General features: G+C 50.3%; 1 protein-coding gene across 2 annotated transcripts in view; it reads right to left on the bottom strand.

Annotated features, from left to right (window-relative positions):
• Window positions 1-16,539, bottom strand: part of ARHGEF11 (Rho guanine nucleotide exchange factor (GEF) 11) — a 117,881-nt gene that overhangs the window by 19,387 nt on the left and 81,955 nt on the right. For both annotated transcript variants that reach the window (XM_010838205.1, XM_010838206.1), the window contains 12 exons: window positions 14,767-14,812; window positions 14,123-14,199; window positions 12,876-13,013; window positions 9,428-9,502; window positions 9,152-9,253; window positions 7,990-8,088; window positions 6,766-6,808; window positions 5,586-5,682; window positions 5,303-5,425; window positions 2,583-2,606; window positions 1,445-1,589; window positions 1,042-1,138 (listed from right to left, as the gene is read on the bottom strand). In XM_010838205.1, coding sequence (XP_010836507.1) covers window positions 1,042-1,138; window positions 1,445-1,589; window positions 2,583-2,606; window positions 5,303-5,425; window positions 5,586-5,682; window positions 6,766-6,808; window positions 7,990-8,088; window positions 9,152-9,253; window positions 9,428-9,502; window positions 12,876-13,013; window positions 14,123-14,199; window positions 14,767-14,812 — 1,066 coding nt within the window. The remainder of the gene's footprint in view (window positions 1-1,041; window positions 1,139-1,444; window positions 1,590-2,582; window positions 2,607-5,302; window positions 5,426-5,585; window positions 5,683-6,765; window positions 6,809-7,989; window positions 8,089-9,151; window positions 9,254-9,427; window positions 9,503-12,875; window positions 13,014-14,122; window positions 14,200-14,766; window positions 14,813-16,539) is intronic.

The following is a 16,539-nucleotide window of genomic DNA, read 5'->3' as shown; positions in this document are numbered from 1 at the left end:
TGGGGGGCGGCCCGGCCCCTCCCACCCTGCATCAGGCAGTATGTGCCCAGTGTGCGGGCAGGAGCCCCTGGCAGGGGCTTGTCCTGGGGAGCTTTAGCAGCATGGAGCCACACACAAGAGCAATGGAGTGCGGAAAGGGAGGAAGGATGGGCAGAACGGGAGAAGATGAAGGAGAGGGGAAGGAAAGGACTTGGAAAATGGAAACTCAATGCTAATGAAAAGAAAAACCCAAATAAAATGGTCCTTTTACCTTCCACAGGGGACAAGGGAATATAAAATGCTAAAAGAAAACAAACAAAAACAAAAGCAAACCATGAAAAATCAAATTAATGTTTCGAGTCAAAATAAAAATTACATCAAGCTGGGAAAATGAAAGGTAGTGGCAAAAACCGGGATTGATCTAGTGGAGTCCCCTCCTCCCTGCCTTCCTCAGGCAGTGATTTCAGGAAAGGCAGGAGGCCTGCACCACGGTCCTTCCCAGATTTCCAAGACTAACATGGGGATCTTAGGATAACTGGGAGCGCCAGCAGCAACGCCAAACGACACACAGCTGGGAAGAGATCGGTGACAGGATCCACGGAGGTCTGGGTTTCTGATGGCATGATGGAGCCTCTGGGTCCCAAACCTGCCCTCTTTCCACTCAGTTCAGCTTAACAGTCATTGAAACCCTCCATCAAGGGCCTATAATTGCTCCCAACACACAGGCCCTCAGGAGGACAGACAAGTCCATGGGTGAAGATGAAGGAGGCCCCAGCTGTCAATAGGGCAGTCTTTCCAAGGAGAGGGATACCCCTCTGCATGGTTATTCGGTATCTCTGAGCTCCTAGACCTAAGCACTGGCACGACCTCCGTGGCTCTGGAGCAGGACCCTGTACCTCAGGAGCCCGTGCTGGGTGTGGCAAGGATGCAGGAGCACTGAGAGGAAGCTGACCTTGGAGTTCAGGTCTCTGGCTCCCAGAAGCACAGGAAGGCCGCCTGCTAAAGTACTGGCCTTGAAGGGCCAGAGGCCCCTACCCAAGGCTTTGCTCCCCGAATACTCACTGCTCTGGGAAGAGGTTTTGGGCTTCCCGATGTACTTGAGAATGGGGTTTCGCTTCTTGTCCTCCAAGGCATCCTTGTCTTTCTTGGAATTGCTGCTCTGCTGAGACAAGAAACACTAGGGTTTGTAGAAGGCCTCGGGAGCCAGATTGGGCACTGATCACCTGGCCACTTCCCTTAAGACTGGCTCTAAACAAGCAGCTGGTGGAAGACTCATGCTTGTACCCTAACTAGCACATTTGCTTCTGGCCAGGGACTGGAGGGAGGGGGAGAGAGATCTAGTCTGGCTTAATGACTCTGTGTCCAAAGGCAGCAGGACGAGCCAGGCAACCGGAGAGGGCTCTTCCAGCTGCCTCAGTGCAGGGATCTCGCCAAGAGATGCTCCTGTCTTGGGGAGCTCTGTCACCTTCTTGGTTTTCGGGAAGAAGGGTAGCCACTTGTCTTTGTCAGGAGCGGACTGGGCCTTTTCAGCCGTGTTGGGAGGTCGTGTTTCTCGAAGACGGATGCCCGCATGGCTCATGTAGGTATTGAGGGCAAAGCCCATGGGGCCGCTGTAAGAGAGGAGCAGGTGGTGAATCGGAAGCCGGTGGAAGGGCTGGAACTCTGCGGGCAGGGTGTGTGTGAGGGTGGAGTGGTGGTGGTGTTTTGACTTGCATGACTCCCAGAAGAAGTCAGAATTCTTTTCCTATGCAGAACTCTGCCCAACCAAGGAAGAGTGGGCAGTAGAAGGACGTATAAGTTCATCAAAACAAAAGCAAATAAGCCACAGGCGTGCCTGGAGGATGGTAGAAGCCCACAGCTAAGGTCCTCAGGCATATACACGGGGCTGGGATGGCAGAGGGATGGGAAGAAAAGCCACCCGGCCCCGGCAAGTCCAGGTAAACTGCCACCACCCACCCCAAGTACACGGAGTGAAGGGTAGAAAGGATTTGTCAAGTTGCTTCCAACTGCCAGAAATGAAACTGTCCAGAGTTCTGTGTTTAAAAATGTATTTGTCTCTCAATGCAGTAGACAGATTATCCACTTTGTGGATTCAGTGAAGCAAATGCTTCAGCCCTGGCTTTCCTCCTCTCTGAAATAAGACTTCTATCCCCATCTTCTCTCCCTTATGAAATGTGTGTATGCTCAAGGAATGCATACTCATTCGAACATTGGCTGCTGAGAAACAAAGGCTTCAAGGGGAAAAAACAGTGCCAACGGAGTACCCCAGCTCCCCTCCGTAGGAACCGCTAACACAGGCTGATCCTGTCACCGCTCCCTCTTTCGGCGGTTTACGAGAAAGACGTGGGCAGGCAGAGGCAGGGCTGATGTGGGTGGAAAAGAGGAGGCCAGGAATGGGGGTGCTGGCAGCTTGGTGTCCTCACACTGAGGAGCCGGCCCACGTTCCCGGCAGTCAGGCCTGGACCTGTGACCCCCCTGTGTTGTGACACAGACACGTGGGAACTAAGCTCTGACGCTAGGGAGTCCCCTGTCCTTGGCAGAGACGCACCGCCCAGTAGCTCAGCCCCACTCCTTCCACCTTGAAACCATACAGACTCACTCACCTCCTGTCTTCCTCGTATTTGGACCTGGAACAAAAGAGAGAACCAATGACTCAGATTGCAAAGGCAGAGGCTCGTCCGCCTGTGCAAGACTGCGAGGAGGGTAAGTCCTTTCCTAGAGGAAGGGAGGGTGTCTGGGAGGGGAGCAGGATGAGGAAAGGTCAGACTCAGACCCGTTCTCAGCTCTGGAGCCAGCCTGGGGCTCAGGAGGTGGGGGTTCTCACTGCTCTGAGGGACTCAGTTAGCAGAGTGACAATGATGAGGGTACCGTTCTGGCTGAAAGGAAGGGGGACTGTGGCAAACATAGCCTCTTGCTTGGTGTCTGTCCAGCCTCTGCAGCTATTATGGAGGAAGAGGCTCCTCTTTGTGTCCACCTAGGACTAAATTAGAAGGGTTGGGCTGGCACTGAGGCAAGAGGAAGGAAGGTGAGGGAGCAGAGATAATACCTTGAAACTTGATTCACAGGACCCATTTACAAGAGAGAAATGACAACAGCAACTAGTATCTGAGTGCTCAGGATGGGCCAGTCTCTTTTCTAAGCTATTTACATGTATAATATTTATACTCAAAATAACCCATGAGTCAGTATTAGATATCCATTTAATGAGGCAAAGGCTTCATTCTTTTAAATAGAAGCCACTGTAAGTAGGGTACCTGTGCTGTCAGGAATAATTTCATACAATTCTGTGGTGCCGACGATCTCAGAACAGGCTGGGCTGCGTTCTGCCTCCGCCCCTGTGTCACTGGGGTGGCGGCCATCGCCTGGCTGTGGTTCGGGAGACGAAGGCCCAGAAAGACGCAGGCTGAGGCCCGAGGGTTGTTTCCAGACTGTGCCCGCCCCGTGGGGCCTCATCTAGTCTCATCTCCAACTGGGACCTCTTGTCAAATACCAGGTTCATACACTCAGCTGCCTATTCAAATCTCCAGTCTGATGTCTAAAAAGACCTGAGATTTCTGACACTTGCAAAACTGAGCCCCCAACTTCCTACCACCAAACTGTCCCCCATACAGTTGTCCCTAACTCGACTGATGACACCTTTGTCCTTTTAGGCGTTTAGGTAAGAACATGGAGTCTTCCCTGGTTTTTCTTTCTCTCACATCCTATACATCATTTTTTAGGAAATTCCTCCTGTTGCTTCTACAGTCAAAACACACTTGGAGCTGACCTCTTTCCACAGCCTCCATCACCAAGGCTCTGGCCTGAGCCCTACTGTGTGAGCTACGGGAACCGACTTCCCTGTTTGGAACCCCTCCATGCTCTCCCACCACCCTCCACCCACACTCAAGTCTGACAACTCCAGTGGCTCCTTGTTCACTGACAGAGAAAAACCAAGGGAGTTACAACAGACTCTGCGAGGCTGCACCTCCAGTGACCTCTGACGTCAGCACTGAGTTTCTCAATCTGCTCTGGTCACACTCACCTCCTACTGTTCTCAAATATGCCCTGGCTGTTCGCTCTGCCTGGGATGCTCGTCCCCCAAGACGTTTCCAAAGATGATGTCCCCATTTTCTTCAGTTGCCTAAGTGTAACTTCCTGGATAAGGCTTTATTTGAAACTGTAACCCACTGGCTTCGGTGCTCCTGACTCCCTCGGCCTGCACTGGCGCAGCCTACTGATTTATCACACACTGCGTTCTCTCCCTACAATTGCGTAAGCTCCAGAAGCACTGCTGTTCGTTTACTATGCACCCCAGGAGCCTAGAACAGTGCTCAGCACCAGTGGGGACTCCAGGGATATTTGCTGAATTGAAATAGCAGCAGAGATCATCTAGCCCAACTTTTGTCATTTTAGATGAGACCTGGTGGCTCAGATGGTAAGTAATCTGTCTGTAATGAGGGAGACCGAGGTTTGATCCCTGGGTTGGGAAGATCCCCTGGAGAAGGGCATGGCTACCCACTCTAGTATTCTGGCCTGGAGAATACCCATGGACAGAAGACCCTGGCGGGCTACAGTCCATGGAGTCTCAAAGAGTAGGACTCAACTGCATGACTAAAACTTTCACTTTCAAGGTGGATGAAATGGCTTGATCAAGGTCATACAACTACTCAGAATTCCCTGACGGTCCAGTTGTTAAGATTCAGCACTTCCACTGCAGGGGCCACAGGTCAGATCTCTGATCTAGGTATGAAAACCCTGCATGCCCATGGTGTGACCAAAACAAAACAAGCCACACAGCTACTGAGTGGAGAAGCAGTAGTGGGGTGAAAATCCATGTCTACGCCTGGGAGCATCCCCACAAAGTCATTCCAGGAGCCTGGGACATGTTCAGAAAACACGACTGGAAAGAGACAGCCACAGCAGGTGCTCCAGAAGTGCCTACGTTCAGTTAGCTCAGTACTCTGGTGTACTTAGTTAAGAATGGTTCAATTTCCCATGAGCCATCTGCCTCCTGAAGGAACTTCATCCCCTGGAGAATCACAGCGTAGCTCTCACACTCAGCGCCAGATATGACCTTCGAGCAAGAAGGGAGAACCATCAGGGAGAGGCTCCGAAGGGAGCAGAAAGCTCCCTGCGTGCCTGGAGCCTGTGGTTTGTCACAACTACTGGATTACTGTCAGGAGCCCCAGCCTGGGACATGAAGCAGGAGGGTGCGACTCTCCCCATCTTCCAGGGGAAGACAGGTCAGGCAAAAAATGGAAGAGGGGGAGAGGCTGGGGAACAGACCCATGAACCACATCAATCTGTGCAGCATGTTGGGGGTGGGAGTGTACTGGAGACTCACAGGATGTCTCCTAGGGCAGCGAGCTGCTTCTCGGCCACCTGGCGCTCGTGGAGAGGATCCCCATCCAGCTCCAGCAGGTCGTTTTCACCGTATAGGCTGCCCAGCCCCAGGGTGCGCTTTGTTCTGAGCCAGACACACAGAGAGAGAAACAAATGTATACCAAGGTTCAACACTGGACAGGGAGTGAGGTGCGCACACACACACACACACACACACACACACACCAGGGGAAAGAAAAGGGGCGAGGAGGCAGGGAGGGAGCAGGAGGGTGGGCGCCAGACACCTGTAGTCGTGGATCTGCTCCTGGATCTCAGGCATGGCTGCCTCCTGAGCCTCACAGAGAGCCGCGCGCACATCCTCACTGCTTCGCAGGCGCAGGTCTGTGATGGGGCAGAGGGAAGACAGCAAGGGGAGGGGTGGTGGGGAGCAGGAGGTTACATCAGCTCAGGACCTCCAAGTCTCTTAGCTCCCTGTGGTCCCAGAGGGCAAGCTGGTGTTCTGTCCTCCTGTTAACTAAGGTAAGGGAGGCCTGGACTTACCAGGTCTCTCCTCAACTCAGGACTGGAATCCTGATGTCCAAGCCTCAAGGACAAAAGCATTTTCAGGGTGTTACTCATTAAGTGGGAAACATTAAAGCTCATCTCTGGATGTATCCAGATGCTGTGCTCTGACATCTAGTGCAAACCTCGAAGAGGTCCAGTCTTCCCCCACGGCCCCAGGCCCAGCTTGCCAAGCTAAAAAAGGCAAGGATGCCCCAGCTCCCCACCAGAAACTGGACGGTGCCTTGCCCGTCCCTACATTTTCCCTCTGCCTGTGCCCACAAGCTTCCTGTCATCTGGGCCTGGAAAGTGCCTCTTTTCGAGGGCGGCTCCAAACTCCTACCCTCTAGAAAGCTCCTGGGATTCACCTCTCAGATTGACATCCTCTCCACACTGCCTCCCTCAGCTCTTCTACTCAGACTTGAGTGAGGAGGGAGCAGAGCAACCAGCTCGTGCACTGGCTCCTCACTGTGTTACTTCAGGAACTCAAACAAAGCAAAACAAAAGAACAAAACCACTCCAGGATTCTGACTCTGCAGGTGCGGTGGAGTGAGGCCCTGGTTTCTGTGTTTTTAAGAAAGAATTCCCCAAGGGATCCTGATGAGTGACCAGTCTAGTAATCTGATTTCCTCTTGGAACAGTTGAGCCAACTGAGGCCCACACAGGTCACGTGGAAGGCTGGGAGAAAAGACCTTGGTCTCCTGATCAAGTCGTGACTCCGCATGACAAGTTCCCAGGCGGGGTGTGTCCTCTGTGCATGTCCACGGACGACTGCGAGGAGGAACTGTCCCTGTTTCCCCCAATCTGAGAACAGCTGCCCAAGGCAGGGACTATGTGCTTCCCCCCGCTTTCCCCGTACCCCACCCTGAGGGCCCACACCAGACGGACCCACGAGGACACGGACTGACCAAGGAGCCAACTTACCAATTTCTGCCTGTAACATTTCTGGGACCTTCACTCTGAGAGGCTGAAAGACAGAAGGTGGGGGCAGAAGTGGAGAGGTCCACACGCACACCCAAGCGGAGGTGCGAGGCGCCACGCAGGGTCTGAGGGCCGGAGCATCACCTACGCTCCCCTCTCCCTGCACCCCACGCCCTCCACGCACCTCCCGCCAACTGAATTCTAGGCTAGCGATTTGAGAAGTGGACTCTGAGGTGGCAAGGCAAGCTAGGGCCACACTCTAGGGTAACACCTGTACTCTTCCCACTCTTATTTCAGGGACGTCAGGGTGCATGGAGTGCAAAGGTCCGAAAAAGTGACCTGGGACCAGTTTAGCCACGAGGGGGAAATATTTATGAGGCCATTTGACAGCCTCCCGTTTCTTTCACTCCCAAAGGAGAGCTGGCCTCTGTTACCAAGTCTTCCCATGAGTGCGCTGCCTGGCTCTGCTCTACAAGTGCCTGACAACTCGATCCTCAGGCGGTTCCCTAACAACCAACAGGGAACAACTGGCAGCTCTAACCTCCTTACTCAAGACCCACTGAAGGGAACAAAAATAAAAATCTTGAGGAAAAAACAGTTTATTTCCCAATCTCATTAGTCTTAGTAGCTTACTGCCAGATGAACAAAGTCATCTTGGAATTACTTTAGTTGATCAGATTAGAAAGTCCAAGATGGGAACTACCCTCTGCAGGCCAGGGCACTGCCACCAGGTAACCCCGACACATCCCTGGGAGCTACATCCAGAGGCAGAGTGCTCATCCGCCCCAGACACTCTGGGGTCCCCTCCCTCTGAACCCTGCCTTTGGGCAGTAAGAGCAAGTCAGGCCGAGCTTCAGCAATCTGGGCTTGCCTCTTGGCTCACTGATTTCTATCATCTGATGTCTTCATCCCAGGGATGAGCAAGGCAAGGAGAGTTGAAGAAAACCAGGGCACTGATCCAGACGAGACCAATTAGGACATGATGCAAGTTCTTTTCTTCTCTAAACATTTCAGAGAGAGGCAATGTGCATTCTACCTTGCCACGTGTGGAACAAAAGAGGTACAAGAGGAGATCAAAGTTTAGAGACTAGAGCTAGGAGCAGAACCCAGGAATCCTCTTTAAGAATCTGTTTAAATTTGGCCTGAATGCTTTGCTTAGTTTTCCCTCTGCTTCTGAGTGGTCGAAACAATACAGCAAAACTGTAGTCCAATTTATGACTGCCTTACCGCATTTTTCTCTAGGAAAATATTCCAGATGTCTTTTCCCAAGCTTCGGGAATCCTTGGGGTTTGTTTGCTGATAAACTTCTGCACACAGGTAAAAAAGCTAGGAGAGAAAATGGGTTCGAGTGGTGATTCTCAACCCGGAGTCTTTTTGCCCTCCAGGAGACACCCAGTAATGTCTGGTGGCATTTTGGACTGTTACATCTGCTACTGGCATCTCGTGGGTGGAGTACAGTGATGCAGCTAAGATCCTGCAATGCACAAGCCAGCACCCCAAAAGGTCAGTGGTGATGAGGCTGAAAAGCCCTGGCTGAGAGTGTTTCAGAAACCTGTGGTTGATCATTCCCAGCCCTTGGTGTGCACACGCCTCCCCCAACACGATCACTCCCCAACTGTGACTCCTGTCCACATGTGACATTCTGTCTCGTACGTGTTCATCTGTTGTTGTTAAGGGCCTGTGTTTCTCTGTGTTGTACCCCATCTTCCCTCAGGAATGCTCCTGAGATACGAGCGCTCCGGACGTACACGTGGGTGTTCATGGAACACCTGCTGAGCAGACGGATGCTGACTCCGGCTTCTAACAGAGACAGCCCCGGAAAGGAAAGACGGCAGTGCGTGCCAAGGGCAAGAAGCTTATTCTGGAGAACACAACACCAGTCTCTCTCCTTCCTCTCCCTTCCTTTATGAGCAGCTGAGCAGAATGACAGAACCTGGTAAGGCTGCTGGCTCAAAGCACTGTCGCTGTGAACCCTGATCGCCACCCTTCACGATCGATCCTTTGTCGTCACCTTCAGACTGAAGACATTTTATCACCTTGCCTGTCTGCCAAGCTTTCTTGTGGCAACACTGTATATTTACAAGGTCTGCTCTTTAAACCCCCCACGATTCATCTGTATCCACCTTCATTCGAAAAACCCAGAAAGACCATCTCTTCCAAGCAGACTCAGAATGACAGCTTTCTTAGTCTAGCCCTCCCTCCTTCTCCCTGTGCTATCGATACAGACAGCAGCAAAATCCGTTTCACCTAGGTTGCCCCTTCTTTTCTATTCTGTCTTGTCTTCGTGATGCCGGGTCGTGCCTACGAATCTGACTGACCATATCTAGAGCGCAGGGACAGAGGCCAAGCACAAGCAGGCATTCAATTGAGACAGACACCTGCAACTTACCAGGGGACTGGGGTCCGCCTGAGAGAAGATGTACCGCAGAAAAACCCCCAGGTGAGCCGGCCGCGACTTAAGTTTCTCAAAGTCCTGGAATATGATGTCGCTCTGGAAGGCAGAAGGATGGGCAGGGCTGGGGGGCGCAGAGGGAGGGCGCTACCTGCCCTAGCTCAGCTCCCGTGGTCCCTGCCTGATAAGCGTGGCTCCCTCCCCGTTGGTGCCAGTCCAGAGTGACAGGTATGACAGAGAATGATGAAAGGAGAAAAATCAGGAAACTGTTACCTCGTTGTTGAAATAACCTGGGTCATAATCTTCCTCTGGGCCAATAATTAAAGGCTTTGGGCTCTGATCTACACCCTGGGGGAGAGAATCAAGTTGCAGACATGAGAGGGTAGAGGACAGGAATCTGGCCTCCGCGGTGGAGTCTGCTCAGGGACAGCATAGCGCCGATAAGGAAAGCCACACGGGGCTGCTCCACATTGGCACCTCACCGCCTCCCCCAAGTCTCAGAGGACAGAATCAATGATTTTCACTTGCAAGAAGGCAACTGCTCCTGGGTGGGGCAGAGCAGGCTCAGAGCAGCCTGGTCACATGACATACGAAGATGGGAAGTGAGAGAAAGTGCTCACTTCCTGTTTGTGAAAGATCCGAGGAGGGAGTGCCAGCCTGCAAAGAACGAACCTAGAGCTCCTGCTGGACCGGTGGGCTGGGGCCTTTGTTGTTCTCCTCAACAGCACCCCCGACCCCAAACACACAGCCTCCAAACCCAGTGCCTCCACACGCTCCTCCAGTTACTGGGTGCCCTCCGCCTCTGCTGGAGGAGAGCCCTGTGGTCCCTCTCCGCCTCCCTGAGAGAAAGGGGATGGAGCCAATCCTTTTCCAACACCATCGCCATCATTTCCCCAGCCGGTTCAACCATCTGTGGTACACCCCCACATCCTGTCTAAAATGCAAGCTTCTCAGCACGGGTTTTCTAGCCTCCCCTCTTACGCCACCAATTAGGTCTATGAGAGATTTCACACTGCGCACACTTCTCAGATGCTTCACTTTAGGCTTTCTCCTAAAGGGGACTTGAGCTCTCAAAGCTCTCCTCCCAACTATGCTTTTCACTCAGTTTACTCTCCCTCATATTCAGTGATTCCCCAACGAGGGCTGTGTTCTGGAACCCGTCTAGAGTAGGCACTGCTCATGCCTCCTTTTTCTCAGGTCTAAGATACCTTCCTATTCCACCTTCTTGAGAGACTTCTCCTGACAGTTTCTCCCCAGTGCTCCTCACTCATTTTTGTTCTCCTGGATATTTAGACTCTGCGCTCAGAATGACTGAGTATAGAACACGAGAGACTCAGGATACATCTAGAGATCAGAGTCTAGCACCCAATTATAAAGGCATGTTTGAAGTTGCAGAGTCAGGCCTTATGCGCTGGACCTGTATTCCTCAGACACACCCTGAGTATCCTCTTCTCCTCTGACACTCACTCCCCTGAGGTCCAGGATTTCCAGGGGGTGTTGGATGACTGCTTCTGGCTCTACTTGGCTCTCTAGTGAAATCTGAAAGCACTAGCTTTTGGTGTGTTTGGGAGAAGGATTTACTTAAGTTTTTACAAACCTTACAGTTTTTCTGACTGCAAAAGCAGAATTTATTTATCATGTGTGTGTGCATGCTAAGTCACTTCAGTTGTGTCTGACTCTTTGCGACCCTATGGACTGTGGCCCGCCAGGCTCCTCTGTCCATGGGATTCTCCAGGCAAGAATACTGGAGTGGGTTGCCATGCCCTCCTTCAGGGGATCTTCCTGAACCAGCGATGGAACCTGTGTCTCCTATGTCTCCTGCCTTGGCACGTGGGTTCTTTACCACTAAGAACCCACATGCCAAGGCAGGAGACATAGGAGACACAGTGCCACCTGGGATTTTTACAGCAGTGGTACTCAGGTCGTGTGAAAACTGCTGGGGATTCGATCTAAGAGCGTGTCAGCCTCTTCCAAGGGAAGCAGCGGCTGAGTAGCTCATCCTGAACCCATTATAGTGGGTAGCTGTGTGTGTGCTCTGTTGCTCATTCACGTCTGACTCTGTGACCCCATGGATTATAACCTGCCAGGCTCCTCTGTCCATGGGATTCTCCAGGCAAGAATACTGGAGTGAGTTGCCATTTCCTAAGAAAATCAAATATTGCAGAATTATATAACAAAGTTTGAATTCCCTATGATTCTACCCACTAGCTGCTGACAGTTTCATGGATGGTATACGTTTGCACCTGTGTTCTTACTAACATAAATTGTTATTAAGCAACTGGAATTATACTATATGTGCTCTTATCACTCAAAAATAACAATTTAAATAGTTTTCCAAGTTGAAACAAGTTCAGAGGAGGAGGAAAAGGACTCTGAGACCAATTATTCCACACCTGCTCCTATTAGCCACCTGAAGTAAAACTTCCTTTAAGAACAGGATGTGCACCTGACCTCCTTGCCTTGGCCCTGTAGCAGTACTAAGGTGGGGTGGGGTGGGGTGTGCAGAAGTGGGAGAGGTCTTCAAAGAGCGTCCAGGACAGAAGGCAGCTCTGCACTGGGGCTCAGGAAAACCGAATTCTAGTCTGATGCTGCCATCAGCAGGCTGTCTCTCTGGGTGGTCCCTTAGCCTTTCTCTGCCTCAGTCTCTCACTGAAGAAAAATTCTCATGCCTGTCTCCTTTTCTGGTGGTGACAATTAAATTAGAATTTTTTTTCCTAAAGGAAATAGTACAGCAGCTGGTGTACTAAGCATTTCAATACATGCGCAATCCACTTCCCTGCTTTCCCCTCAAAGACCTGAAAGTAACTACACTCTATTCGACAGGAATACCTAGAGCATCAAATGGTGTCTGATGTTTAATATAAGGCACAGCAGATTTCCTTTAAAAATAAACTTAAGTTTTAAAAAGTTAGCATAGAGAAAAATATTAAGTAACATTACACAGTTACTATGAGGATATGGAAAAAAATTATGGTGGTAGCAGATGAATTTTAAGAAACTTGAAAGAATTTTAAGAGGCTTTACAAAACTCAGAGCTTTCTTGCCAGTGTCTCTAACAGGGAATGACTGAGCTTCTGCCTGTACAATGACAGGCAATTCCCTGGCTCTCAAGTCAGACCATCCCATTGTCTTAGAGCTCAGATTCTTTGCAAGCTTTTTGCATGGAGCCAAAACTTGTCTCCCTGAACTCTCCCCCTGGACCTAGTTATCCCTGAAAGTAGTAGCTTTCAAATCAGGTTTTGGAGAACCTTAGGGCTCCAGAGAAGTACTCCTGAGGTCGGGGGCCAAAGTTGGGTGGTGGATTAGGAAAAGGTCCAGGTAGTGAGTTTACTGTGTTTTCTACATCAGGGTGCCAAATAATAAGATTTTGCTCAAGACAGGAACTTTGCTAAAGAAACAGAAGGTTGAAAATTACTATTCTGGAGAAACACTGAACAAATCTATTTCCTCTTCTATACAGACAATAAAATAAAGAGCAGCAATCTGCTCCCTGGACATCATTTCCCTACAGATGCATTCACTGACTCTTCAGTGAATACAAAAACTCAAGAGAGCCATTCTCCCGTGTATGTATTTATACCAGGTTCTTCCTTCACTATCTGTCCTTCAGTCAGTGTCTACCTCTAAACAGGCTTCAGTCTGATCATCCAAGGCCATGTGTGGGGAGCCCAGTTCTGAAAAGAGGGAAAGGAGAAAGCCCAGCGTGGCTCTGGTCACCCACCTGGTCGCTGCTGGGGGGAACTGGTGCGTCGGAACCCTGCCGCCGGTGGCGCTGTGCCAGCCGGGCCATGGTCACAGGCGAGGTGCGAGGACTGTCCAGCCCAGCGTCTGACAGGACCGAGTTCCGATTCACCAAGGACTACAGGAACAGAGGACTCCGTGAGACAGAAACTCACCCAGAAGATCCCCAGGGCTCTGCTCATCGGCTAATAAAAATGTAGTACTTACTCTGTGCCTGGCATTACACTAGCCCTCGGGTGTGTGTTACCTCATTTGATGCCTACAACAGCCCTCGGAGGTAGAAGCTCTTATTCCTCCCACTTCCCCCACAAAGAAACTAAGACTTGGAGGGGCTCCAGGACTTGCCGAAGATCGGATAGTTAGCAATGCGGCCTTCCCCAGGCAGCCTCACCCCACTGCCCGCTAGGCACCCCTGCTTCCAGGCGTGGAGCCCGCAGGGGGATGTCTGCTGTGGATTACTGAGGACCCTCCTCGCCCTTGGTGTCTTTCCGACATACTGAGCCTTCCATGTACATTCATCATATTCCCACAAATGGGCAGAGCAGTAAAGAAATAAAATTCCAACCATTATTTAAAATCAGGTTTTAAACATGTTTTCAATTACTTACTTATTTCATTAAGCTAAGTAAATATTTTGATAACACTGTTATGACTTCTTTCATTCACTCTAATTTTTATATTCCCAGTTCATATCTGCAATTAATATATGCAGGCTGAGAACACCTAGAAGATCACCTTTGAGGCCAAAGCCGTAAGCTCTTCTGACTACTCCAGAGAAGACAAGCTGTTCAAGTAAAAGATCTATGACTAAGAAAGAGAAGCTGCCACTTCCGATTAGGCCGGATTTGCTGTATCACCCTAAGATGATGCTATCTGTAGCCAGGTGGAGATGTGTTTTTGGTCCAGTCAGTGTTGTACAGAATTTCTGTCTCTGCTCTCTCACACTGACACAAGGCTTGCTACGATTAATGCTACAGCCTCTCTCTCCACTTGACTCTATATAACAGAGTTGACTATGATAAAACAGAAGCCAGGATTGATGATCTTGCAGATAGGATGCATCTGACCCGAACTAAAACCCTTGGAACTAAAACTACAGCAGAGGGCCCGGACAACACGCTAGACGCCTCGGTGCATGTGGTGAGCAGAGAACCTATCGATGCCCAGAAAAGGAACACCAAACGCGTGGTTTAAACGGGGCTCCCCAATCCCCGCCTTAGCACTCACCTCACTGAGGGAAGGAAAGCGTTCTGTGCCGGAGTCCAAGCCACTATCCCCTTCCTGGGAATCCAGAGAGAGTCGGCCTGGGAAGGAAAGAGTTTACATGGTCAGGAAGGAGCTGTGGCCTGGGGGAGAGAAGGGCCTTTATTCGGGGAACCTGTGCCCAGGGCAGGAGGGTGAAGCTGCCACTGGCCTGTCTTTCCCAGTTTCCCTTTAGCTCTCCTGAGACTTTCGACACTTAGCTTTCACCTATCCGCACACCTGTGCCCAGGCCATGTCACCTTCCAGAATAATCCTCCATAGCTCTACCTCCCAACAAGTCCTAGCCCTTAGCTCATCCCTACCCTCTTCTGGTTCCCATCCATTTCTTCTTATGACAGCATCTCTTGGGCTCCGAGCTGCCAGGTGCTGGCAGGCATGCTGTTGTCTAGACCACCATCATTCTAGCATCTCCCCGGCACTTATATATCCAGGGCTATGGGTTATACATTCGTTTCCCTGTCACTTGGACTGCTTTCTCTTATTACTTTATTTCTTGGAGGCAGGGACTGTATTCCGCCCCCTGAATTTGCCCCAAGGGGAGGGGACGATAGATAAGAAGTGTGAACTAGAGATGTGCCAGAGAAAAAAGGGGTGCTGAGGGGACTCACCTTCCGACGATCTCTGGCTGGTGTCACCATATACTGGGAGTATGTCCTAAAAAGAAGAGAGGTCCGGAGGGAGGGCAGATGCTGTGAACCTCTCCCCCTACTGTTTTCCTCCAATCAACCCTTCCCTCAGTCTCAGCAGATAACATCTGCTTACAATTAGTGGCCTCTTCTGCTTCATTGCCTTACAAATGCCCAGTTAGAAGAGCTAGTGCTTCATTTGTACAATTTAAGGTGAATGGTGACCCCTAATGGTGAAAGGGAGCTTTACTGGTGGTAAAATTCTAAAAACTTACTTGATTTCTCACCCTGGACCTCAAAGCATCTACTGCCTCAGTTGGGCTCGTCACTGAAAGAACTTCCGAACCATCAAGGAGTATGAAAAGCTCCTGCAGATGCAAAGCTCTGCCTCTAAACATCTTTGAAGACTGACAGGCACTGGCCTGAGGCTGACCAGCCACTGTGGAGGGAATAATGTTGCTAACGCTTCACTGTTTATGGAGCACTCTTGTCTATGTCTCATTTATTTATTTACTTTTAAAACAACTTGGAGGCAGGTACAGTACTCACATGTTATAAATGAGCAAACAGAAGCCCAGAGACCTTAAGTAACTTGCCCAAGCTACACAGCAGGTAAACTATAAAGCAAGGGTTGACGCTCAGACCCCCAGATTCCAAGCTGAGTGTTTCAGACCCATCGCTTACACAGCACACGAGCACAGAGGCAGCGGCAGTAGCAGACACACACGGGCCCCGTCCTGAGGGCACCCTTTAATTCTGACAGTAACGCCATCAGGCAGATCCTGCCGTTATCTCCATTTCATACATGAGGACACCAAGGCTCCCAGGGATTATTATTTTTATTTTTTAAAGCTTTTATTGAATTTGTTACAGTAGTGCTTCTGTTTCATGTTTTGGTTTTTTGGCCACGGGGCATGTGGGATTTTAACTCCCTGACCTGGGGTTGAACCTGTACCCTCGCTGCATTGGGAAGTGAACTCTTAACCACTGGACTGTCAGGAAGTCCCCTTCCAGGGAATCACTGAGTCACTTGCCCAAGAGTCTTAAAGCTGGTGAGCACTATAGCTAGGAGGTGAATCCAGATGGTCTAAATCCTAAACCTGAGCTTCTATCAACCATGTGATACTGAGAAATTCTCCAGAAAGTAAAAGTTTAAATTTGTTTAGCTTGCGTTTCCCAGACTTGTTTGATCTGGATGGTCTGCAAAAGAAAATGGATAATCCTCAAATAATTTCTATTGATTTTGGCAAATATTGTTCTTGGAGATCTTAAAGTGTTCGGAGAGTTACTTCTTATTTACCCAAAGAATGAAGGCCTGATGGACAGAAGTAAGGTACTAATGAAGCGTCAAGTCCCTGACTAGGACAGATAAAGAAGGGTCTCCTCCCTAGGATTTCCTGCACAGTGTGGTTAGCTGCCGCTACAGATCCCTCTCAACTGCCTGGGGTCCCTTTACTTAGGCTGACTTTTAAAAGTGCTCGCATTACTTTGAGAAGACCTATTACTGGAGGGCGAGGTGATAGGAAAAGCTACCAGATGAATAATGAGTAAGATTAGTGTTGGAATATATATCAGCTATGAGGCAACTACCCAGCAGGGGATGGATAATCAGCAAATTAAAGCTGACAGTCTGATTTACTGCATATTTCTTTCCATTTCCATTGCAACTATAAGCTGCTGGAGGGCAAGAAACAGGCTATCCCTTTGCATGGGGTCCCAAGTGTCAGGACAGTGCTCAGTCTCTGCGGCGCTAAG

Source organism: Bison bison, unplaced genomic scaffold, assembly GCF_000754665.1.
Source record: "Bison bison bison isolate TAMUID 2011002044 unplaced genomic scaffold, Bison_UMD1.0 scf7180017864093, whole genome shotgun sequence".
Taxonomy (NCBI): domain Eukaryota; kingdom Metazoa; phylum Chordata; class Mammalia; order Artiodactyla; family Bovidae; genus Bison; species Bison bison.
This window is presented reverse-complemented; position numbering and strand designations above follow the sequence as displayed.